We start from the raw sequence: 27,500 nt of genomic DNA on the forward strand, positions 1-27,500 counted from the left end.
TCCACATTTATGAGGGAGGAAAAAAATCCCCTCAGTCCATCTTAAGGCTACGGTATATGTAACGAATAAAAGCCAAAGAAGCCCAAAAGGAAACTGTTCCCAGCATGAGTGAAAAAACAAACGCGGTGAGCAAAGAATATCCGAAGAATTCAACGCTCTGTACAAGGCCGCTCATGTTGGAGCGATTGTGGTAGTAGAAGAGAGAGTAAACAAATATAAAGATGCCGGTGGAGCCGGTGCTGAGAACACTCCTCCACCACCAGCGGTAGTCCTCGCCTGAAAGCAGGAAGTAGGTGAGTGCCACAGAGATGCAGGCGCCCACCGACAGCAGGATGGCAAACACACACAGCAGGATGCCGTACAGTGTGTAGTGTTCACGACCCCACGCCGTGGCAAAGATGTAGTACAGTTCTACTGAAATGGCACTGAAAAGTCAAAGGGAGAAAAAATTACATGTTGAATGTGATCTAATAAAGAAGCTTTTAGGGCATCCACAGCATAAAATATATGCCAGAGTAATGGACCCTCTACACAAGATACATATACACTCATTTCATGCAGCTGCCATTTTAAAAACGAAAGTGAGGCTGTGGTGGAAAGAAACCTGTAAGTAGAGGATCAGCACTGTAAACATTGCAATAACATGCCATAGAACACAAACCTTCAGTTGTTGCTGCAATTTTAAAGTGCAGATGTGGTGTAAACATCACTTTAATATCATTCAGTTCAGTTTAATTGAAACAATTAATAGTATATTAGGCATCAAACAAAATCACAATCTCTTTAAGAGTAATACGCTTAAGTGTCCTCCTAGGCTTCAGTTCATGGCACTAGGTAAACACTGTGGGGATGATTTTCTGCTTTAGTCTATGTAACCTAGAGACAGAAAAAACAATGCAGTTCTGTGTAAAATGTTTGGAGCACACCCTGGTGTTGTCTCATTTTTTTCATGATACTGGAATTTCGCTACCAATCGGTACTGCTGTGTTAAAAGCATCCAATTCCCGATAACATTTTAGTGATGTTAAGTGCGTTCTTAAACACAGCTGATTGGCCATAGTGTTCACCAGTGCTCAACAGAAATGACTGCAATTGGCCTTGAATGTCATCAGTTCACCGAGTGCAAACACCGATACGGGGACACTGGAGTGTTTTAAAGCCATGAAGATCAGTTGAGTCATCAGCAGATCGCTCGTTTGCCCTTAGTAAACATCGTTGAAGAGTAGTGAACTGATGAACTTCACTGTTAATCACAGTCATTTCTGTTGAGCACTGGCAAATCAGCGGCTTTTAAGAACTCGCTCAAATGTTGGCAGGAAATGGAGTTTTTTTTTATTATTTCAGTAACAATTGTTGCCTAAATTCAGTATTGTGACGACGCTAATAGTGAAAGAATCAGTTAATTAACTTGAGTTTAATAAATGGCATCTAAAACATGTTTGGGAAAGAACATATTAGCTAGCTAGTGTCATTTACTTAGCTAAAAATGAGGCCAATATCATTTGAATTTTTTTTCACTATCCACTCAGAAAAAACTTTCAGGTCACACGGAAAGCAGTGAAATGATAAATATGTGTCAATTTCTTTTTGCTGATAAGATATACAGCCAGGAACACAACAATACGCTATCGCAAACGCCGTTCCTGTGTGACTCCAGGCGAAACTTACAGGTTTTTCAGGCAATACTTCTAGGTTTGCCACAGCAGCCTCGCTTTCACTTTAAAAATGGCATCCACGTGAAATCAATCTATAAGGTGTTTAATGGTCATCGGCATCTTAAATTTTAGAAAATATCAAATCTTTTAATATTTGGATTTTTGGAACAATCTACTTTCATATATGCCTTCATGTACTATATCATCTTTGCATCAATTACAATAAAAAACAAATAAAAAAACTAACTATCAGGGCGTTTGAAATGCAGTGTGTATGGGCAGGACAGTAAATTTGACATTGTTGTCTTATCTGCCTGCCGTCACACACAATTTTGTTTTCTTTCCTGAAAGTCTCAATAACACCATCGTGGAGTTTTTACTTTTATTTTTTCAGCTAATAAGATTGTGAAAAAGTATATGTTGTATTCTCCCATTCACTGCACTCCAAGTTACCCAACTGTAATGACTTCTGCTGCTGAAAAACCAGGAAATGTCAAAAGAGTCTATTGGTGGTTCATTCCGTTGTGCAAACCCGATAAATCAGGAACTAAGCTGAAGGATAGGGAGTAAAATAGTTGATATTAGATGATAATTGATATTAGATTGTACTGGTTTATATATAACGATCAAATAAAATATCTGTAAATAATGGAATATAATAAATTCCATTATATTTCATTCTTTATTCTAATCTTTATACTTATTTTTGTATATAATATAATATAATGTTCTAGAAATGTAGCTCTCCTAAAATTTCTGTTCTTTTTTTAATGTTTCCCAAAGTTTCTCGACTGGTTACAGAACAAACAATTGTTGTTCCATGACTTGATTAGTTAACCTAATTAACCTAGGTAAACCTTTAAATATCACTTTAAGCTGAAGACTAGTACCTTGCAAAAATTGTAGACTTGTAAAATAGCTTTAACTGACATCATGGCAAAGACAAAAAACATTAGTTATTAGAAAATTGAAGTTATTAAAACTATTATGTTTAATAACTTGTTAAAAATGTTAAGCAGCATTTAGGAAATATTTTAATATTATTTTACAAGAAGGTTTATTTGCCTTCAACTGTATGTAAACTAAGGACAACGCAGTGGGTAATGCTGTCGCCTCACACCAAGAAGGTTGCTGGTTCCATCCACGTGGATGCTGTGTGTGTATGTGTTGTGTGTTACACACACATAGAGAGAGAGAGAGAGAGAGAGAACCAAGCGACACACAGACAGCATGCTCTCCTCTTTACACAAACGCATGCATAAACGCACACTGCAGGTCACTTGGTACGCGACTCGCCATCTTACCTCACCTCTCTCTCTCTCTTCCACACTTTTGTAGGCATATTTAATGCCTACAATAATATTTATTATTATTTATTATCAATAATACAATAATATTTATTATTTAATACTCATCTTCTATTTAAGTGCATTGTTTTTATGACGGTATAACGGTATTAAAACCAATACCGTTGCTATTTTTAGATCCTGCAGTATACCATATTACCGTATTAACGCCCAAGCCTACTATGATTTCTTTGTAACACACTGCTCTTACCTGAAAGGCAAGAAGCCTCCGATGGCCATGTGCACAGCAGTGTGTTTGTACCAGGGCTGCTGGGGGATCTGCCGTGCAATGTTACGCGTACGACATGGAGCCTGAAAGTTGCCTGCTCTATTTTTCCCAACGATTCCACCAATGACTGTGAGCGGGAAGCCGACCAGAACCCAGGCGCCAAGAAGCAGCAACACAGTCGTGGCAGGAAGTGCCTGAGTGGAGCCGCTCCACCAGTGTACAGAGTTCACCACACTCCAGGTGAAGAAGAGCGGAGCTGAAAGAATCACACAAGCAAAAAAAGAAGAAGAAAGTGAGTGGGCCAAATGCCACTTATATCTGCTTGTAAAAACACTGTAATTACGATATGCTATGTTTGGAATGAAAGTCTAACATAGAGCACAGTATACACAATGAGTCAGGTAACATTTAAAACTGCACTGTGGAAAACAATACTATCTGCACTCCAGTGGAAATCAAAATCAACAACAACCTACAATTTTCTACTTTTAAATGCCACTGCTTATGGACCATTTCCTCTAAGTAGTACAGTATGATAAGGTTTGGTTTGGTATGCTTTATGGCCGTTTCCACTGTCAAAAGATACCTAAAAGTGAACCATACCATACCACGTTTTGGTCACCCTTTGCAAAGAACTAATGAGACAGGGAACTGAACGGTATTGATTTACAAAAATATGTCACTCGTAGAAGCAAGAGAATAAAAAAAGAGAAAGCGCCATTTTTAAAAACACAGCAGAGACATTACACCATAATAATAACAATAACAATATAAACATAAACAAGCAAGCAATGGTTGACCTGAGCTCAAACAAATCTTGTCGTAGTCTTAATAAACAACCACAAAGCCAGGAAAGGCAGAATCTGCCATGTCCTGTTTTTGTTTTACGAGGTTGTCTAAAAGTGCGAGCAGCTTCACTTTCTCCAGGGAGCTCGCATCCTCGCGATCGCTCTTGTGCGGGGCTATATTTGAAATAACAAACTTCTTTAGCTGATGATAATAACGTGTGCCTGATTATTGAAGTGCTTCTGACATTCGATCCGTTCAGAAACATAGGCGGGAGAGAAGCGCGAAAAAACGTAGAAGCGAATGACTCTTTTACCAACTTAAAACATGAACAAACTGCCATGTATAGCTATTATCATCGTGTTTAGAACTATTATGAACTCGGAATGATGGAATTACTTTCTAATAGGAGGTTACATGTGCTGGTGAAGATTAAAAATACAAATGAGAAGTTTGCTCTGACTGTGGGCTATACTATATGTTGCATGTTTTTTTAACCCAAATAAGAACTAAATGTATGCTGTATGTAGTTTTTCTGTAATTGATAACATCGGAGAGTGTGGGTGTCTGTATGTGTTCATATATGATGCATTTATATATTTATTTTATATAATTGCGAACGTTACAGTTGGTTATTTTTTGTCATTGATCTGCAATTATAATCAAATCATGTTCATAGAAAGGTTAGTAATGAACATTTATACACAAGTATTTATGTGTAACAAATGATGATAAATTATTCTCTAATTTAGATCTCCACTGTAGTGATGTAAAAAAATGTGATGGGGTCTCACCAGAGAAGAGTGCGGAGGTGAGGATGATGTTCCAGACCCAGCGCTGGCCCTGAATCTGAGTGTAGAAGCTGCAAGAACAGTATCCTGACACACAGCTGGTCAGAGCGTACAGTACAATCGCTGCAGAGTTTATGGCACCGTGACGATGGACATTAAACATCCCCAAAAGTGCCATGACAATGATTCCTGAGGAAACCAGGAAAGAAGAGCCAAAAATCAGCGGGCATGTTCTTCCTATATGCAACTCTCATCTCATTTTATCAGAATTTGACAGCTAATTCCTTTATTCTAGAAAATAGAATACTTCTTTGACAAAAAAACAAGTCATTAATGAAATAAAAAATGTTATGAAAGTCAATTATTAAATTCAAATGTTAAGTTATATTAAGCAATATTATTATAAATAATATATATATATATATATATATATATATATATATATATATATATATATATATATATATATTTTCATATACATGTTTTATATATTAACAGTATGAGCAATATTTTAAAAACCTAAATATTTTTCTACTAGATCAATTAATAATAAATTAATTTTATGCACAATATTTACATGATAGAATATTTCAGATGTCTTTAAAACAGCCCATGAGTAAAATGTTTCAATAATTTTTATGAATAAATAAAGAAAAAATCTTATGTAGGAGGAGTGAATTAACTAAAAATATAATACATTTTGATTTTCAGTAGTTTTGCCTTATTTAATTATTAAATTGAAACCTTAAAACCTTTTTGGTCCCCATTCCGCACCCCTCTGAACTTAAAAAAAAAAAGTTCAGACTGTGTAAGGGTGACCGTGACATTATACAATCAAACAAACAAAAACATTTCTTAATCATGATCAAGTGTCTTTCACCATTCACACATTATGAAGCCATTTATAATGCAGTTAAAGTCACTTAATTGGTTTTTGTCTTTTAAAAGCATTTATACAAATTTTTACATTCTTTAATTCATTATTAATGTAACTAAAATAGTAAATTATAACAATTAACAGTATTATACCTGTGGCCAGAGTCAGAAACTGTGCCCCGACCCCTAATACTGCACACAGGAGGCTCTTATATGGCGGGAAGCGAAAAACATCTGTGTGGATGATTTTCCATCCATTATCCCCTTGATCAAGGTCATCACAACCCCCATCTTCCTCCACATTATACCTGTAGACAAAGACAGTGACATTTTGATCAGCTCATTGTTCATTAATGATCTCTGGGTGATGGGTGCTGATCAATTCTCTTCCCAATGTAGATAACACAATGCAAAAAATAAAACCTATTTCATTGCTCAAGTTAGGGATGGGGTCGACTTTTCGGCAATGTTAGTTTGTATAATACATGCTTTAGTGAATCAAACGCATGCATTTATTTAAATTGTATCTAATTTAATAATAAAACATATTTAAGTTTTCAGTGTTTTAATGGATATTAGTGTATTCTAACCCACAGTAACCTCTGTTTAGCTACTAAACAGTAGCGGTTATTGTAGGTCAAACTATACAAATTAGGCATCTAATATTACTTTTGTTTCAAACTATATGGAGATAATAACATTTTTCTTCTTGCATAGACTACTTGGCATGATTATGCATACAGAATGGTATGAAGGGGTATGAATGGTATAGGGGTTTTCAAATGTAGAGGTGGTCAAATGTATTTGATCATTAATATTTTAATGTTATTAGCTAAGATACAGATCAAAGAAAACTACTTCTCACTATTAAAGGGCTGACCCTACTATACATCATTTTGACGTCCTTCAGGGATGGATCAAGTGTTTCTCTCTTTGTGAGATCATAGTTTGACTCAATCTTTGTCTTTGCATGACACACTGACATTTGTCATAGGTCATGAAAACACTTTAGAATAAGATTACATTAGTCCATGTTAGTTCATGTATTTACTAACACAATCGAGCAATAAACAATGTATTTCTTACAGTATTTGTACTTTGTTGACATCTTTGTTAAAGTTGTTCATCATTAGTATGTATTAACTTACAGTGCATTAATTGTTGTTAAAAAGCACAACTTTTTAATAATGTATGAGTAAATGTTGAACAATGATTGATAAATGCTTTACAAGAACTGTTCATTTTTAGTTTAAGTCAGTAAATATACATTGATTAACATTAAATAATGAAACTTTATTGTAAAGTATGTCACTTTATTAGATGACTCTCCTGACAACTTGTTTGTGTGCAAGTATTGCTCAGGGAACAACAGAAACTCACTTAATGGTTGATGTATGAAAACACAAGCTCCCTGGTGTGCCAAGTATGCTGCTAATTGAATGTGTAATACTTGTGCAAAACAATTGAGTAGGTATTCTATTTAATTACTGTTAACAAAGTTTCGTTTTTATTCGTTGTGTACTGAAACAGAATAATTGTGTATATTCCTTCAATTTAATTAGATAACTGAACCGGTGTAATAATTAACAGTAAATACATATTTACACAAGTTGTTATGTTTTAAAATATTATGAAATAATTATAGAATAAATATATTTTCTGGACATTTCGTGTTTTTTTTATTTATACATTTAGCTGTTTTAAATGTGCTAATAATACAAACCCTATCTGTAGACAATTTCAACATAGTAATTATTTGCTTGCTATATGTATGATATTATATAATAACATTTAAATATGTAAAGATGTCTTATTATGCTTTTTCACTTTTTTAAATGTTAGTCAGTGTGTAATGTGTATGTTTAGGCATAAAAACAATCTACAAGGTTAAAAATCTTCACTCCAAAGGGACAAATTAAATAAGATAAAAATCTATTTTTAAGAACTACAAATGAACAGCTTATTTAAAATATAAGCCTACATGAATTAAAATATTTGAGTGGTGGGCTTGGCGACGCAGTGGTGCAGCAGGTAGTGCTGTCACCTCACAGCAAGAAGGTTGCTGGTTTGAGCCTCGGCTGGGTCAGTCGGCGTTTCTGTGTGGAGTTTGCATGTTCTCCCTGCGTTCGCGTGGGTTTCCTCTGGGTGCTCTGATTTCCCCCACAGTCCAAAGACATGCGGTACAGGTGAATTGGGTAGGCTAAATTGTCTGTAGTGTATGAATAAGTGTGAATAAGTGTGTGGGGATGTTTCCCAGAGATGGGTGGTGGCAAGAAGGGCATCTGCTGATTAATAAAGCAAATAAGCTGTAAAGAAAATGAATGAATGAATGGAGTGGTGGGTTTTTTGTTGCTTAACCATTCTAATATTGATCATGTTAGCATATGATGGGTGCCACAATGTTACACCTGTGCTGAAGAGATTAGGGGCCCTATCATACACCCGGCGCAATGTGGCGCAAGGCGCGGCGCAATACGCTTTTGCTACTTTTAGCTCGGTGCAAGGGTCATTTTGAGGTGTTGCGCCACGCTGTTTAAATAGCAAATGCATTTGCGCCCAAATGTGCGCCCATAGGCATTCTGGTCTAAAAAAGCAGGCATGTTTTGGCTCGTTGCTATTTTGAGAAACTGTAAATAGTCTGATCTTTAGACCAGAACAAAGTTGGTCTATTGTCTGGCGCAAAGTGCGCCTGGCTTACACACTACAAACAAGATGCAGAGCAATACGCAAATATCTTTACATATGAAAAATATATAATATTTTATTTAATATATATATATATATATATATATATATATATATATATATATATATATATATATATATATATATATATATATATATATAATAAGGATATATACAGGATATAAATTATTAAAATATTACAAAACATATTAATTTCTAGCCTACAAGAAGATTTGAAAACCACTATCTTACTTTCTTCATCTCGGGAGGCTTTTTCAGTTCATTCAATTTTCATTTGTATAATGTTATTATTATTAGCAGTATTATTTATTATATTCTTATTTATTTATTGTAGCTTTTGTACATCAGATTTAAACTACTTGCCCATGAGCAAAAATTGGTCTTAAAACTAGAAAGAAATAGAGATTTGAACCTGATAATAATAATTGATATCAACTCTCTTGTATGATTATTTTTAACATTGCCTGGCCACATGCAACTTGATGCAGTTCATTTAATGACCACTGGTGTCACTAATAACTAGTTTTTTGTTAAAGGTCAAACAAAGTTCAAATAAACAAAATAGATATTAGTTTTAGTCTGTTTGTTTTAAGGATGTCTATTTGCTAGAGTGCTTTAAAACAGTAACAAAATTCTTGTTTAGAAAAGCTTGCAAAAGCTTGCAGTAAGTCACTTCCACCTAAATAGATCAACAATTTTTTTTTTCACGTCACCTCATACTTCAGTATCTCATCAAATTTTGACCAATCAAATGCTCTCTGCTATATGGCATGTCCCGTCCACTTCAAGACACTTCTCAATTGCGTTGTATTTGATGCGCTTGATCTTAAACACTCTCACTGCACAATTGTGATAAAAACTAAACTCTATTAGCTGTTTTTCTTAAAAATGGGGGGAGCTACTCTATGTCCCACCCTCTATTAATTTTTCATTTGAGATTACGTCCAACAAAATAAAAATGCACATTTCTAAGCACTTCAGAGCACATTTAATTCAACATACAACCCCCTCCAACACAGGTCATCCAATTAGAATTTAGAGCCAACTAGTAAGAGAAAGGTTTCGTTTCAAAAGCTGCTATAACTAATTAAATAACAGAACAAAATTCCATAAGTGATCATCTAAAAAACAATGTTAGGAAAACTTTATCAGATTGCTCCTCACCTGGCAAAGTCATTCTTCAACACCCTCATGAGGATGATGATAACGAAGCCCAGCAATAACACCACCAGCACTAGTGAGTTGATAATGGACAGCCAGTGGATTTCCAGAGTCTTGGGAAAAAAGGAATAGTCTCGAAGACGCTCCGCTCTGCGTGAATGAGGCAATGTAGTCTCGAACCAGCGAACGCTGTAGGTGTGGGTAATTGAAAGACCACCACTGCCAACACCAGCACCATGAATTGCACCACCTTCCTCTAAGGGCTCCGGCTTCACATCCTTCACGGACACATTGGCGAAGATCACAGAGTCACCATTGTACTCTATATTCAAATCCAAGTGCGTCCATAATCCCACCTGTTGCAGCAAAACAGTGAATGAAGCAAAATATAACGCTTTATTCAATGACTAAGCATACAGTCAAACAGTACATAGCAGCCAATATAATCAATATTTAATAAATACCTAATATATACAGTGCATTCAGAATGTAATACTTTACTTTTTCCACATTTTTTTATGTTGGTTATATATATATATATATATATATATATATATATATATATATATATATATATATATATATATATATATATATATATATATATATATATATATATACATACATATTTTATATTTTTAAATGTACAATTCTTTACTAATATGTCACTAGTAATATTACACTAGTATAATATATTATATCAGTATTACAAATAATTAATTTTACTAATTTTAAAAATAATCTTTAACTAAAACATTTTGTGGGACTCTTTGTTTCTTTGTGTCTTGTCTCTTGTGTGACTGACAGAGACAAAGTTATATACCTTGTGGCTGTGAGGCAGAAATCCACTTTCTTCCATATATCCCACAAAACCCCATATGGGAATGTCATCTAGGACAAATTCAAAGTAATACAGCTCCTCAATTGCCTCCCGCAACTGATCCACCTGTAGAAATATAAAAGTTAAAAACAAAAAGCAATTCCATACTCCTGGATTTCTTTTGTCACATCATCTTCAATGACATCGAATTGTGTAAAATTCTGTTCCAGGACATGTGGCTTCCGGCAGAGTTTAGTTCCAACCCTTCAACATACCCATCACTTACAAAACGAACTTGAAAACCTTGACTAGCTGGTTCAACCATTGATTAGAGCTGGAGCAGAATAGAGAACACTTTCCATTCAAGAAAGTGCTGCATTCACCCAACTAAACATGGGTCAAAGGCAAAAGTTTTCACTTTAGCGTCTGAATCAGCTTAAAAAAAAAAAAAAAAAACACTGCAAAATAGAATGGGGGCAAATCATGATAGGAATACCTACATGTAAGACCTGTAAAATGAAGACGTAAAATTATAATAAATTATATTATGTTCATTATTATACATCATTTGTGACTTTAAATTAATTCTGTGACTATAGATTAAATAATAAATAATCATTACAAATCCAAAAAAGTTGGAAAATGTGCCATTGAGCAGAACATGATTTAACTTGGAAACTTTTTTAAATTATGCATTTAAAAGTACATAAAAACATAAAAAAGAAAAGCACAATTTAAAATTTTACATAAACTGTTTATTACACCTGAGCTAAGACATAAAATGGATCCAGGTCTGTCTGAGCTGTGTGTGAAATGCAAATCAGACATTGGAACCTTCTATCATTGTATGTGGAGTTGTCCTCTAATACAGCAGTTCTGGGACTTGATTAGACTGCAGCTCAACACCATCTTTAAATGTACATTTCAACTGGGAGAAAAGACTTCCTTACTGGGCCTCAATAATGATATACCTTATAATTTTTGTAACAGAGACATTTTACATATTTTGGTTTACTTTGCTCGAAAATGTATACTTGTAAAGTGGATTAATGAAGAACCGCCTAGTTTAAATCAATGGCTGCTTGCAGTCTGCAGCATAATCCCACTTAAGGCTTTCTTCACAGCTATGGAGAACCAACAGTGGTAACACTTTATAATACTTACACACTATGAATCATTTACTACGCATTAGCATCTAGTGAATTTATTATTTGTTAAGCATTAACTCTACATTAATAAACGTTAACAAGCAGTTTACTACTACAGGTACAAATGCTCTATTCTTGACTTACAAGCACATTTATAATGTGCTTAATAATTGTATTTTCATAATTTGTTCATTATTTGTTTTTCATTACTAAATGAAGTATTGCATTATTTACAAACCATTTTTTTTCAAGAGTAGTTGGTGGTTACTAAGATTTTTCAGAATGAGTTAGTATATGATTAATAAACTATTGAAATCAACGCATATATATCGTATTATTCAGGTGCATATTAATGGTTACTTTACATGTTAATGAATGCTTTATTAACTCAACTTCATGCAGTTTTGTGACCCAATCTAAAGTGAAGACTATTAATGCTTTATAAATCCCTTATAAATGACAATTAGAGGCTTGGTATCAAATGAACAATAATATTTGCAATCTTATCTAAAAAATACAATTACTGTAAAGTTCAAATATTGTCAAATAACAGGTGTCAAAATACAACATAAAACTGGATTAAACAACATCAATATAATAATTTAACAATAAAGAAGCAGTGTTTAAAGTGTACATAACTTTATTTTAGATAAGGTTGAAAAGATTATTTTTTTATTTGAAGTACAGTTTAATTTGTGTATCTTCAAACGAATAGGATTTAATAAAGTCCTTTATGTAATTTTTCCTGAGCCTTTAATTGTCATTTATAAGGGATTTATAAAGCATTAATAGTGCTCACTTTAGATTAGGTCACAAAACTGCATGAAGTTATACGAGTTAATAAAACATTTATTAACATACAAATTAACTATTAGTATAAGCCTGAATAATAGGAATTATAAATGTTAACTTGAATAGTTTATTAATCATTTACTAACTCATTCTGAATGATCTTAAAAAAACAAATAACTATGCTTAAATAACTAGTTTGTAAATAATTTAATTCTTAATTTAGTAATGAAAAATAAATCATTAACAACGTATAAAAGTACAATTATTAAGCACATTATAAATGTGGTTATAAGTCGAGAATACAGCATTTGTAGCTGCAGTTATAAACTGCTTACTAACGCTTATTAATGTAGAGTTAATGCTTAACAAATAATGAATTCACTATTTGCTAATGCTTGATAAATTCATAGTCTGTAGTTATTATAAAGTGTTACCAGAGGTGTAATATGCCTTTTTGCAATATTCATTCATTCATGGATTTTCTTTTCGGCTTAGTCCCTTTATTAAAATCCGGGCACAGTGGAATGAACCGCCAAATCCCAGCGACCTTTTTGCTGCGAGGCGACAGCACTACCTACTGCACCACTGCGTCACCTCTTTTTGCAATATAATCTTGTTTTTTTTTTTTGTAATTTTTATTTTTTTAATATTTACTTAATTACAATTTAATCTTATTTACTATTTTTCCTCATATAGGGTCAGAATTTAAATTCAAATTACATGCATGACAGATATTATGTTTTTACTCAATGTAATTTTCTGACATGTATTTGCACTAAAAAATGTTCAATAAAAATATATTTGGAAAAAAAGAAAAAGCACATTATATGCAAATATAACCTTTAATGTAGGGCTGGGCGATTTGGCCTAAAATCTAAATCTTAATTAATTTAACATTTTATCTATAATTATGATTAATGAACGATTGTTTTGTCTATTTAGATTTTTGCCCTCTAACGCTACCACATTGATCGATCAATCACAGAGCTTTCCCTGTGTCGTAATGACGTTGAGGTACATTTTTTGAGAAGTCAATGGTTGTCAGTGACTGCGAGGAGTGAAGGCTGCATCAGACCATACGCTGCATTCGAAACAGAAGTATAAACAGAGCCAGGTCATTTGACTTCACACATGGTAGGGTAAGTAATTGAAAAAAATTGACCTGGAAAAATAAAAAATAAAAAAAAAAAATCGAAAAGTAATCGAAATTGACATTCAGAATCTAATCGATTAATCACCCAGCTTTACTTTAATGTTTCAAATTTTGCAAAAAAAATTATGGGTGAAACAATAATTTAGCGTAATGTATACTCATACAAAAAATTTGGAAAAAGAAACATATCTGACTAGCAATTGTTTAAAATAACAGGTCATACTAATTTTTTTTTTATAATTTCAGGTAGTAAAACTTATTTTGACTAATGGATAAAAGCTAGCCGTTTAAAGGATAGTGGCAAAACATAAAGACAATTAATTTGTTTTTTGAGTGCTACATAGTGTATATAGACAGTAATATCTTCAGATAATTATTGTTTTAAATATGCCTAAAAAATATTTTGCTATATAAACTACTGTTTAACTGAATGATATTTGAATGATATCAGTAAATCATGTAAAAAAAAATGTATCAAACCATGAATAAATATATAAACTCATAGTTGAAGCCAAAATTATTAGCCCTTCCTTGAATTTTTTTCTTTTTTAAATATTTCACAAATTATGTTTAACAGCATATTCACAGTATTTCCTACAATACTTTTGTCTTCTGGAGAAAATCTAGGATAAAAGCAGTTTAATAAAAGGAAAAAAAGGTTTTTTTTTAGGTCAATATTATTAGCCCCCTTAAACTATAGGCTATATATTTTTCACTTGTCAATAGAATAACCCCTGTTAAACAATGTTTTGCCTAATTACCCTAACCTGCCTAATTAAACTATTATGTTTAGAAATGGGATGAAAAATATTTTTCTGTTAAACAAAATTGGGGAAAAATACACAAGGGGCTAATAATAAATTAGTATGCATGTATGTACAGCCTTCAACTGTACATACATACATAAATAGTACATAGATGTACAGAGAGAGACAGAATAAAGCTATATTGCACTTTTTTTAAACAAACTGCCATCAATCATGAACAAAATCCAAAATTTTAACTCCCTAAAATATTTTTTGATTTAGGGTGAGGTTGCGTCTTACCTCTTTCTCAGAGAGAGTGAGCTTGCACAGCGTCAGTCTATCTGCATTTTCCTTGAAACGGATGTTATAAAGAGATTCAGCCATACGGTCTCCATCCAACACCTCTCCCAGACTTAAGGCTTTATGACGGACCTGCAAACACGTCCAGATGATGAGCAACCTCTCAAACTGAAAGTCTTAATGACTTATATTGCATCGTTAGGCCATTCATTAAGCAAATGCTTTTAACAGATTGGGACAACTGTAAATAATGCAGTGCACAATTACCTCTTTAGGTCTACAGACAGGTAGAGTGTAATAGTGATACGTCTCCTGGGGATTGTGATACGGACCAACTTTGTTCACATACAGGACAACTGGATCGCCTTGTTTGTAACTCACTGCCCAGCCAAAATAAGGCATCAGGCAGAGAACCAGCACACAGAGTGTCACGGATCGACCAGCGACACGCAGGCCTAAACATTCCAGTCTCGCTGTCATGACAACACCTGTCAGCGGGCAAATCAAGACTGTAAAAGGGGTCAGGAAATAAGCAAACGGAAAAGAGTATGGTAGACTTATGGTAGTAGTTTAACCTGGCAGACTGCATCTAACCATTAACAGCTGTCTCTTACTACTAAAATTCCATGACTTTTTCATGATTTTTCCAAGATTTTTTTAGTAAATTTTCATGACCTAACATCTCATGCAATGTCTACATATCCGTGGTAAAAGAAAAACAATGCATGTTCAAATTTATTACAGCATAACGTAAAACACAAAACAATCTATTTAGTTTCAATTTATATCTATGTAAAATTGATTTAGATAATGCTTACATCGCACTAATAATGTGAGAGTATGTGATTGGACAAGGACAGAAAAGAAGTAAATATATTCAAGTATACAGATATCAGTTTTCCATGACTTTTCCAAAAAAAATTTTAGGCCTGGAAAATGCCATGTCAAAATTCCAAGACTTTTCCAGTTTTTCCATGACTGTATGAACCCTGTAAAAGTCTTTTAAATCTAGGATGTAAAATTATTATAAAGCATATTATTTAATTATTACACATTTTGTGGCTTTAAATAAATTTTGTAACTATACATTAAATAATTATTAATAACCCAAATGAGTTGGAAAATGTGGCATTGAGCAGAATGTAATTTAATTTGAGAGTAAACTTTCTCTTCATGCATGACATTTTTAACACACCTAAAATGTTGATTTTCTTTAAATGGTTTTAATTAAAAGTAATACTTACAATTGAACTACTTATTTAAACTGGAATATTAATGTCACACTGTGCATTAAGTACATATTTTTAATATTTACTTAATATTTAATGTATAGTTACAAAATGTATTTGAAGTCACAAAATCTCTAATAATAAAATAAATAATATACTTTATAATAATTTGTCAAAACTTTTGAACCTATGATTCTACCATGATTTTCATGCATTCTTTTCTGCCATGTTCGCATTTTTAGTAACAAAGTTATTATGTAATATTACAATTATCTACATTTTTTCAAAGCTACAATTTTTTTTAAGCGAAGACAAATGTCAAAAATGTCAAATTATATTAAGCAATTTTAGTCTAAATATTATTATATTTGAAACTGACAATATTGAAACAATTTGATCATTAAATATGTTGTGACTAAACTAAATTAGTGACTACATTACAGGACTACATGTGCTTGTAAAAACTTAAAGGATTTGAAAAAACGAGAGGCAGATTTAAATTTGTGGTAGAACTTTCTCTTTAAGCAAAAATAGTCAAAATCACCTCCATTTTAAATTCCCTTTAATCATTTATGCAAATTTGGATCCTGAATGTCACATTACGCATTACCTACACATAAGACCAAAGTGTAAGATCATATGATCAAGATAGAAAAAAAAATAAATGGATGTATTTATACACAAAGGATAAACAAATAAGCTTTTAAAATAGTTTTAATGTGTGATTGTTACAATTTAGTTACATAACCAAAATGCAGAGTAATATCTTAGTTAACTGAACATCAACTAATGACAATAGACTAGATGCAACTTAGAACTATTAGAACTATACAAATCTATTAGTAAATGCTGAAATTACCATTAAGTAATATTAATATATGTTATAAATATTTTAGTTATTGTTAGTTTATGACAATTAACGTAATTAAACTACTGCTGGCAATCAAAACATCATCGTAAAGTGTTATCCAATTAATCAGCAGCATGCATTTGTGCCAGGTTTTGGTTTAGTTGTATTTAAGTATGAATAACACTTTGATGTTACTAACAAATTAAAAACATTTACATGTAGACAATGACACGATCAAATAAACTGTTATCGAAATCGGTTCCTCGGTTCTTGTGGAAAATTTGGACCATTTTTCACGTCTTCGTTTTGATAGGGTAACATTAAATTAACAACAAAGGCTAGCATCTTCCCGACATAAAAAAATAGAAAACAAATTAATAAGTCCATGGACTTTGAATTAAAGCACTATAAATCTTTGTCGCCGACCAAGATGCTTTCAACACTTCCGCATCAGAGAAATGCTGCAAACCTGTTTCAGATGCTTCCACGGACTCCTCAGAATCGCTTCTTTCGCTTCAAAATCCAGTCAGTAACACAGGCGTATGTGTAATGTCATATCTGGACATTGCTAGTGATAAAACGTGTTCTGATCTTCGCTTTAACGCGATAAACCAGAAGAAAGGTCGCGATCAACAGAAGCGGCGCACAGCGAATCCACGTCACCTTAAAAAATAAAAATACCCTTTTTAGGATCTTCCGGGGTGGGTGTGGCTACAGCGCAACACCTGCACCTGCTTCGAAAAGTTCCTGCATCTAGTATTTCCAGCTTGAAACGTAGGCTCGACAATAAAAAAACATTTTCAGGCATTTTAGAGGTGATAACAATTACCAGGCATTTCCTCTGCCTTACTGATGCTTCGCCAGTCCTGACTAATCGATCGACATGCACGCTCTGTTGTTATTCCTCGCCAAGACTGAACTAGACAATTTTGAGATATCGAGCCCATCGGTCGCCACAAGAATTTGATTGGTTATGCCTGTATTTAGAATTCGCGCGAAATAGACGAGGCTTTTCCGCGCGGTTGTAGTCGTGTCCAAGTGTGAAAGACTGAGAAGTGGATGCTGAAGCCCATATTTTATTAGCAAGTAAAAGTTCTGTTATTACTACGTTTTGCAGCTTGTTGAGGGTTGTTACGCAAATGCTGCTCGTGCACATGTCGATTCATAATACTGTTTTGTGGCTTTAAGCTTTATTTAGTTTGACCGCCGTTTTGCCTTGCTGTTTTAAACCCATCCACATTATATGAGCCACATTGTGATCGTCTTTGTGTAAATTCGCTAATTAGCTTAGCTTTAATAATTTAACGTTTATTCTTCATAATCCTTTCAGGTTTCTGATAGTAACAGTTTATCACTATGGGAATTCACGGACTTGCAAAGCTCATTGCAGATCACGCGCCTTCGGCTATTAAGGAGCATGAAATCAAAAGCTACTTTGGTAAGCTCTGCTTAAACTCTGTTGTATGTCGAGGAAGAGCATGTCAGTGAATCTCAAATACGACAAGTGGATGTTTGTTTGCCCTTTATGTTTATTAAAGGCTTTAGTTATGTCTTGTAGTTGAGTGATGAGGGCGTGTGTGTTTAATAGAAAGAGAGTATGGAAGTATGTATTTGTAATAGTTTTTGTCAGCTAAATTTCTATGGTACTTATCCACATGTATTTGTTTATGTTTGGATGGTTGCAGGACGGAAGATTGCTATAGATGCCTCCATGTGCATCTACCAGTTTTTGATTGCGGTTCGACAGGACGGTAATGTGTTGCAGAATGAAGATGGAGAGACCACTAGGTATATGAAATTGTTGTGACCAATTCAAAACATGTATTTTGAGTTTTTAGCCATTTACATAATACAGCTCTTTTGTCTTCTCAGCCACCTCATGGGCATGTTCTACAGGACCATCCGAATGCTGGAAAGCGGCATCAAGCCGGTTTATGTTTTTGATGGGAAGCCACCTCAGCTCAAGTCAGGAGAGGTGCACTATATGCACAAACATCATTATCCACCTTATTTCCCCCACCACTATTATGCTTTCCACAAATTATGGGAGTAACTTTCATTAAAGCCAATGAAACATCCAATGAGTAACCCAGTATAAACATCCAAGTTTAAACCTTTAATTCTAGAAGCAAACATTAGAAAATGATAGAGTCGATATTACTATATATACACATAGTTAAAAAAAATTAAGTAAAGCTAAATAATTTACAATCTATATTGAAAACATGTTGTTTTTTTACATGTACAGGGCGCATACATTACACATTATAGGGAAGCAAAACAGGTTTATATGTCTTTTTAACCAAGTAAACTGTTAAGCATGTTGAGAAGATATGTAAGGCATATGAAAGTGAAAGGATTTATAAGGGTAAATTTGAATTACACATATTAAGATATTAGGAATTCACAATAAACATTAAAGCGATAAGTCTCCCAAAAATTTATATTGCCCTTTTCTTTCTCTTTACTTAAATAAAACAAGTCTGAGATTTTGTTTTAGTAGTACACCAAAGAAAATATTTTGAAGAATGTTGCAAATGTGTAACTATTGACTTCTATAGTATTTGTTTTTTCCTTCTAAAACTCAGGAACAAGAAGAAAACAAAATTTAGTGGGTTGAAACAGCCCTTCCCACAGATAATTTTACAGTATCATGTCTAGTTTTGTGACAACTTTACGTTATTAACCTGAAGTTTGATAGTAGAGCATGAAGGAAAAATGTGCGGTCAAAAAGGCGGACCTACAGAAATGACAGGCATCAGCTTTCGTGAAGGCGGACTTACATAAATGACCGGCATAGAGGGAGCGAGAGAGAGAGAGATCGGGAGGCAAACATACAGCCGGCTACAACCCTAACATTAGTTTCAGACACAACCGCAATGTATTTTACTGGTGAATATGTCATGAAAAAACACTTTACAAACGCATTATATGTATATTTTTCATTAATTTAAACGGAAACATATCTATCTAAATGAGACCATATAATCAAAAATGAGCGTCTGTGTCAGCACAGCGATCAAATCTCTCATCGGAGAATGTGGATTTTATGGTGTTTTTGAAGAAGATCTTTCACTAGTCTACACTGCAGTTATTTATTTAATTTTAGTTTACTTAGTTAAGATGGCTGCACTAAAGAATTTTTTTTCTGACTAGTCTATATTGGAGGTATTTATTTAATTCTAGTTGTTTACTCGGGTATCCTGACTGTACAAAAAATGCGATGACAAAGTTAATAAAGAAAAAGTTAAGATGTTCTTGTTATTAAGTGAATTGTCCCTTAGCATTGCTGTTAACATGACATCAACCCTAACCCCACAGCAAACAGAAACCTAACCATACTGAACCGAACCGTGGCTCCAAAACTGTGAACCGAACCGAACCGTGCCCTTTGTGTATCGTTACACCCCTTTATTTTATTTATATATATATATATATATATATATATATATATATATATATATATATTTATATTTATAATACACGTGTGTGTGTGTGTGTGTGTGTGTATATATATATATATATATATATATATATATATATATATATATATATATATATTAGGGCTGTAACGATACACGATATAAAATCGAAATCGCAACACTCAGATCTACGATCCTGTGTCGCGGTGTGATAAGGGAGAATCGCGACACACCCCGTGACTACCTTTCCAATAACGTCACGTGTGCCTGCAAAAGTTGAGCTAGTTGAAGAAGAACGTGAGGAAACACTTTTTTTTCGCTCGACATTACGAGCACTGCTCCGTTTAAGCCCTCGCAATTAGCGTTTAACCGGGAGAGCTCGCACGGAGCTCTTAGTAAGGGACTGTCTGAATGTGTCAGGAATATCAAAAACAAAACCAACTTAACCCCTCTTGACAACAGACAACGGCAGAAACATTGCCAGTGCTGTCAAAGCATTGTTGTTAATGTGGCTGCGCAGAGAGGGATGGGCGTTCACCAGATGCCCCGACTCCTCTGCAGAGGAAACTTTTCTGTAACCTTGCTGTGTGCTTTCTGTTTGAACCTTTGAGAGTTAACGTTACGTGCTGACTGACAGCGCGATGCGTGAGGCCAGGAAACAGGACGAAGCTTTCAGTTAAGATGAACACAGTTTCTATAGTTATGCTTTATTTATAGATAAAGGTATATGACTCTGGTTATAATCACTCTATCTTGCTGGAAATTTATAGCCGTTTCGCTTTACTTCAGGACGCATGCCGCTCTGAAGGTCTAATCGCTGTTTTAAGTTATCCAGAGCTGTATGAATGTACAAATCTTGAATATAACAATAGCATTAAATATTACAATTGTAACAACACAGACAGCAACACTTATGCACAATCGATACCCAGCTGATTCAATCGTTTCATAAGAGGACCGCGCTTCTTCTCTTCTTTTTTCTTTGTCAACATAAAGGCAGTGAGATGCGCCTTGTTTTCGGCTTATAAAGCATGTATGCACATTAATGCAATAGCATATTTAAACAACAAAACTGTTTACAAAAAGTCAACATATGCGTGCGTTGTTGTTGTCTTTTCATCATGCAGCACGCGCACTTGAACCGCGAGGGAGAAAGAGGAAACCATCAGGACTTATTCTTTAAAATAATGATTTCTATTAAAATGTAAAAGGTTTTGTTATAATAATAATAACAGCGGGGCATTAAATAAATGCGTATTTTTTCCGTGGAGCGGGCAATTTGAGGAAGTCTGCGATTTTTTTATTTGACGGAAGAAAAAAACATGATAGGAAAAAAACAGCCTATGCCGGTTGTTAAAAAGAATCAGTCAGTATTTTCGTTTTGTAATATAAACTAATTATTTAAATGAAAATAATTTAGGGCAGTCCTATTTATTTTATTCATTTTATTTAGATTATTCTGCTCTTCTGTGCTAAACACTGCAGGTGCGTGAAGATGCTCTGTTGTTCTGTTCTGTTATTAATATGCTAGCATTTAAAAATAAATCAGTAGCCTATTTTAAAATGCAATATTCAATGTGTCAGACACAAAATAGACACGTCAATTTGTTTAATATAAAATTAATAGTAATCTGACCAGTTAACCGTTATTATAATACCCGATTAATGAGCGGCGGTTGTCTGTTAGCAAAATTAACCGAAATGAGCATCCCTAGTAGTTTAATTTACTTTTTCTATGTAAGAGAACTTGATTGAAAAAGAATTTTTAACATGCTTGAACCTTCTACACAATGGAGTTTAGTTCGGTTTGGTTTTTCAAAAGTATTTTGTTACAAAGAAAACAAAAATGATATAATTCTATTTAATAAAACATAGTTTTAAAAATCTTTTTTTCCCCACCCCACACAAAAAAAAAAAAAAATCGTGATACGAATCGAATCGTGGGTTTGGTGTATCGTTACAGCCCTAAAAAATATATATATATATATATAAATATATTTATATATATATATATATATATATATATATACATTATTATATATATATATATATATATATATATATATATATATATATATATATATATATATATATATATATATATATATATACATACACACACACACACACACACACATATATATATATATATATATATATATATATATATATATATATATATATATATATACATTATTATATATATATATATATATATATATATATATATATATATATATATATATATATATATACATACACACACACACACACACACACACACATATATATATATATAAATATATATATATATATATATATATATATATACATTATATATATATACATACACACACACACACACACACACACACACACACACATATATATATATATATATAAATATATATATATATATATGTGTATGTGTGTGTGTGTGTGTGTATAGATATATAGATGTATCTCTCTCTCTCTCTCTCTCTCTCTCTCTATATATATATATATATATATATATATATATATATATATATATATATATATATATATATATATATATATATATAATTTTTTTTTTTTTTTTTTTTTTATTAATTTTTTTACTGTATGTGGAAAGGTAACTTGGCAGATGTAGTAGTGTAAAATAGTGCAGTTGAATGTATTGTAAAAAATGTGTGTAAGTTTTTTGTCTTTCCATCAAATAGTCATAAGTTGCTGATGTGACAATAAATAAACGGCATTTTTGCAGTCTTGATGTGACAATTGCAAACACTTATATTGCAGCTTGAGAAGAGAGTTGAGAGACGAGCAGAGGCTGAGAAACTTCTAGCTCAGGCACAAGAAGCAGGTACAGACACCATCAAAAATGTACTTTTTCATAAAAAAAATATAATTTTCTTAAAGTCCTAATTAAAACCATTCTTACAGGTGAGCAGGAAAATATTGACAAGTTTAGTAAACGACTAGTGAAGGTAACCAAACAACACAATGAGGAATGCAAGAAATTACTTTCTCTAATGGGAGTCCCATACATTGAGGTACCACCACAGTCACGGATAGTCAAATATTTGTCATTTTTCTGATCATTAGTTTGCGGATATAAATATAATTAAATGCTTCTCTAACATTTAGGCTCCATGTGAGGCAGAGGCGAGTTGTGCTGCTCTGGTGAAAGCAGGGAAGGTTTATGCCACAGCAACAGAAGATATGGACGGTCTGACATTTGGAACAACGGTCTTATTGAGGCATCTAACAGCTAGTGAAGCAAAGTATGTATGAATACTCTTTATATTTGTAATTACCCTTTGAATATAATGTAGTGACATGGATGTACTGTAATGACAGATTTTTGGGCATGAACAAGAAACTGATTATCTTTTTCATTTTAGAAAGCTCCCCATCCAAGAGTTTCACTTCAGTCGTATTCTGCAGGATATGGAGCTGACGCATCAACAGGTGAGTAATATATCAACATGTCTATTTCTCTCATTTTGTACATTTAATCCCTGCCTTCAATAAGCATCTGTTCTATCTAATTCTGTTTGTTTGAATGTCTTCCTCAGTTCATCGACCTGTGTATCCTGCTGGGCTGTGACTACTGTGGCACTATAAAGGGAATCGGACCCAAGAGGGCCATTGACCTAATTAAACAGCATGGCTCTATTGAAGAAATTCTGGAGAATATTGACCCAAATGTAAGTTTATTTGAGCCGTTCAAATGCATTAACTTGCTGTTGAAGAGAGGTTATTGTGTTTTTAATATAATAGAGATCTGAGTTTAAACCTGTTAAGTTAAAAAAAGTTTTTCTGTGGTTGAACACAAGTTTTTCTGTGGTTGAAGAAGGTATTTGAATGCTGGTTGCTGGTGTCCATTGACTTTTATAGTAGGACAAAAATTACTATGGTAGTAAATGGGTGCCAGCAACCAGCGTTTGTCAAATTATCTTCTTTTGTATTCAAAAGAAGAAACTCAGTATTCCAGTTAGGGTTGAGCAATATATCGTTTCAGCATCCATATCAAAATGTGCACATCTGCAATAGTCACATTGCAAGATATGCAATATTGGGTCTGAGTTAGTTTGCTGGTTGACTAGGAGCTACAGATTTGTATTTAATTACTGTATATATAATTTATAGTTTTTTGTTTGTATTGGTCTAGTTTAAATATATACATTTTAAAGTGACAACAAGATTATTTTACTTAAAACACTGGCAGATCCTTTTGTTTGTTTTAAAGAAAAAATCTTAATTTTGACTCATTTTTGTAAACAAAACAAATCTTTTTACTTGCTCTAAGAGTTTTTTGAGATTTGAAGTAGAAATAAGAGAAATAGTCCCATTGAGATTATTCATTTTCTGTAGCTGAATACTGTAAGAATCAATAGATATGTTTCCATCCACCTATTTTATGCGCATTTTGCATATGCGCATAAAAAACAGTTGATGGAAACGCCATGATGCGCATACATTTTGAAAATGCGCATAAAAAACTTGTGCATAACTGAGTAGGATAAACTTTTTATTCGATAAGAAAAGAAAAAGATACGCATAAACTACGATGGAAACACTTTTACCGCACAAACTCCAGCATGCGCATTAAAAAAGGTCATGTGATTTTGTTAAAAGAGATCATGTGATGCTTAAAATGTGTGTGAATGGACAAAACGTCAGGCTGAGCACATTATAAAATATCTGAAATGTTGTTTTGGTCATTCTAAAACGCCTTTACCGTTTCTGTATTGTTATATTATTAATTATATAACTATCAGTGTTATTATATTATTAATAACATAATCAAGAATCAAGAATGCCTGTGCTCTGCGTCTGACACCTTCAAACGCCACTGCGCACTCACTGCATGTCAGGATTGTCTTCTTAGGCGTATTCATTTAAAAAAGATTGATGTAGCTTCTCCCTCTGCAGCAAATGCAGTTTTTACTGTTGATATTTGGCGACAGTTAATCAGGAAGTGACGATTGTGTTCTCATTGACTCATTGGATGGAAACGCTGCTTTATTCGCACAACTTTTATGCGATAATCCAGTTTTGCGCATAAAGTTCATTTACATTTTTGGATGGAAACATAGCTATTGAAAAACCATAAAATGGTGATATTCAATATCTTGTGAAACTATTTATATCACAATATTTATTGCAGAAAAATAAAATTTCACACGATCACATTTTTCTAATATCTTGCAGCCCTAGCTCTAGTGTAGGAGTCACCAATCTTGGTCCTGGAGGGTCAGTGCCTTTGCAGGGTTAGCTCCAACTTCTCTCAACATACCTGCCTGGGTGTTTCAAGCATACCTTATAAGACCTTGATTAGCTTGTTCAGATGCATTTGATTAGGATTGGAGCTAAAATCTGCAGTACACCGGCCCTCTAGGAACAAGTTTGGTGACTACTGCGCTAGTGCATCAATTCAAATCCCTTATCCATGATCATGTTTTGTTGAATTGTGCTCTCTAGTGGTAGTTGGTGCTTTATCAGAAAATAATCATTGGCAAGAATAAAAGTGTATTGACATAAAATGCGGTTTCATTACCTATTTTGTACTGAATGTATCTGTCTCTACATTGAGATACTGTTTCTTGCATTATGGAAAACTATTTAATATTAAAAAAAAACTTTTGATTTTGTGTTCCATAAAGTAAAAAAACTTTGATTTTGTTCCTCAGTTGTGGTGGAGGAATCTTGGCCATTTACCTGCAATACTTAAATATACATTCATCCATATTACTCAAGATTAGAAACAACATTAAAACTAAAATTGCAAAATAAACAAGGGTCCCATGTTTTTATACTATAATAAAAATCTAAACTTTTCTCAATTTGCTTTCAAACAACAGAAAACTGTTATTTTAACTTAAATTATTGTAGCAGCCTTCATTGGCTTAGCTGTGGAGTATGTTACTTTAGCCTGTGGGAACATTGTCAGAGCAGTAGAATTTGTTCCAGGAATACCTTGTACATGGTTTGAGTCATGTTTCCCTAACAAAGACTAAGCTTATTACCAAACGCCACTATTCAGTTAGTCTTTTTTTTTAATAAGACAACTTACAGGTGGTGATGCTAAGTTGGCACAGTACTGATAAAATCTCTACTTTTAAATCTAGTAATAGTACTTTGTTTACATGAAATCAAAATGTATAAATGTTTGTATCAATATGTTAGGCTTAAGGTTATCCTTAACCTTGTGTGCTCCAATACAGTAATAACATATGCATTTATAGACTATATAAGCATTCAAAGCTTTCGGTTAGTCTCTTCTGCTAAAATGGATTAACAAAATGTTTGAAAAAAATTTGTTGGTGAAATATGCATTCAACTTGTTAACTGAATGGGTAAAATCAGACAGTTTCATGGCCAGTTATCAATGACATACATGATTTAAGTAATTGAGTGATTACTTTTTGTTTTAACAACTGCATCCAGCCTTCGTCATTTAATTGGTTTACAATATATTCTTTGTTTTGTAGAAGCACCCTGCTCCAGAGGACTGGCTGTATAAAGAGGCTCGGGGTCTCTTCTTGGAACCTGAGGTCGTGGATGGCACCTCTGTCGATCTGAAGTGGAATGAACCTGATGAGGATGGGCTAATTCAGTTCATGTGTGCTGAGAAGCAGTTCAGGTACAACCAGGGCTGGGGAGCTGCAAAATACAGTGTAACAATGTTGTGCAATATTAAAACAAAATCAGAGGCACTATTTTATTTTGATTACATTTTAAATAAGTAGGAATCTAATTAGTTACATACAAAAGCATTTTAGATTACCAAAGTGACTACTTTTTAATGTGATTTCTTTTTATTTAATTTATATAAACATGGAGATTGAAACAAATGAACAAAGATGTGCAGTCTCCAGCTCATCACTAAACAAAAATTGGACCACAGGAAACCAGTCACTAAATGCATTTCTCTCCTGGAAATAGAGTATTTGGCTAATTTATGTGTACCTACAACAACTTTATCGAAATCGAAAAACATTCAATCTAAAAAAGTATGTGAGGGTTTATGGTCTTTAAAAAAAAATTGCAATATTCTCACAGTTTAAATGTTGAATGGTTATCATTTCATTTTATATACTGTAAGAAATAAAAAAAATCAAATCACCAATCTCAATCTCCGAATTCACTTAGAATTAACAGATATATATGAATCATACATGGAAATAAGTTTAAAGTCAAATGACAGCTTTGTGTGTTTTACAGACAAACTTCTAAATGTGGCAATGATAATGCAATTCATTATGAAAAGATAATTTTGTGACAGTCATAAATTTATATATATATATATATATATATATATATATATATATATATATATATATATATATATATATAATTTTTTTTTTTTTTTTTTACAAAACCAGTGTGAAGGGCCAGCCTGAACTCATGAGGAAATGTAACTATTTTGCATTTTGTCAGTTTAGTGGCTAATTCGTATGAATTTGTACAAGTTCATTCATATGGAAATGTACGATTTTAAG

The 27,500-nt window shown here is 33.1% G+C and overlaps 2 protein-coding genes and 1 long non-coding RNA gene across 6 annotated transcripts in view; 1 reads left to right on the plus strand and 2 right to left on the minus strand.

Moving 5' to 3' along the window:
• tm9sf1 (transmembrane 9 superfamily member 1) overlaps nt 1–17,460 on the minus strand; it is an 18,974-nt gene extending 1,514 nt beyond the window's left edge. Inside the window, exons 1-9 of one of the 3 annotated variants that reach the window (XM_073940268.1) lie at nt 17,418–17,460; nt 14,777–14,997; nt 14,510–14,641; nt 10,374–10,496; nt 9,554–9,906; nt 5,837–5,991; nt 4,811–4,996; nt 3,213–3,486; nt 1–425 (exon numbers count right to left, since the gene is read on the minus strand). The exon at nt 1–425 is cut by the window's left edge and continues 1,514 nt beyond it. In XM_073940268.1, the coding sequence (XP_073796369.1) occupies nt 32–425; nt 3,213–3,486; nt 4,811–4,996; nt 5,837–5,991; nt 9,554–9,906; nt 10,374–10,496; nt 14,510–14,641; nt 14,777–14,997; nt 17,418–17,424 (1,845 nt within the window). In that variant the 5' untranslated portion in view covers nt 17,425–17,460 and the 3' untranslated portion in view covers nt 1–31. 3 annotated transcript variants of the gene reach the window in all.
• A 105-nt stretch (nt 17,461–17,565) lies between these two features.
• The window catches only part of fen1 (flap structure-specific endonuclease 1), an 11,464-nt gene continuing 1,529 nt past the window's right edge, over nt 17,566–27,500 (plus strand). The window contains exons 1-10 of one of the 2 annotated variants that reach the window (NM_001328507.1): nt 17,566–17,670; nt 17,919–18,026; nt 18,274–18,376; nt 18,461–18,563; nt 22,792–22,855; nt 22,936–23,045; nt 23,140–23,276; nt 23,397–23,463; nt 23,571–23,702; nt 26,490–26,641. In NM_001328507.1, coding sequence (NP_001315436.1) covers nt 17,945–18,026; nt 18,274–18,376; nt 18,461–18,563; nt 22,792–22,855; nt 22,936–23,045; nt 23,140–23,276; nt 23,397–23,463; nt 23,571–23,702; nt 26,490–26,641 — 950 coding nt within the window. In that variant the 5' untranslated portion in view covers nt 17,566–17,670; nt 17,919–17,944. Of the gene's footprint in view, nt 17,675–17,918; nt 18,027–18,273; nt 18,377–18,460; nt 18,564–22,791; nt 22,856–22,935; nt 23,046–23,139; nt 23,277–23,396; nt 23,464–23,570; nt 23,703–26,489; nt 26,642–27,500 lie in introns of both variants that reach the window. The other variant, XM_017353804.2, reaches the window with a different exon arrangement.
• The window catches only part of LOC141380689 (uncharacterized), a 27,821-nt gene continuing 25,311 nt past the window's right edge, over nt 24,991–27,500 (minus strand). Inside the window, exon 3 of the long non-coding RNA XR_012399344.1 lies at nt 24,991–26,661. This is a non-coding gene — a long non-coding RNA (uncharacterized lncRNA). The remainder of the gene's footprint in view (nt 26,662–27,500) is intronic.

The sequence above is a fragment of the Danio rerio genome, chromosome 24 (genome assembly GCF_049306965.1).
Source record: "Danio rerio strain Tuebingen ecotype United States chromosome 24, GRCz12tu, whole genome shotgun sequence".
Classification (NCBI taxonomy): Eukaryota; Metazoa; Chordata; class Actinopteri; order Cypriniformes; family Danionidae; genus Danio; species Danio rerio.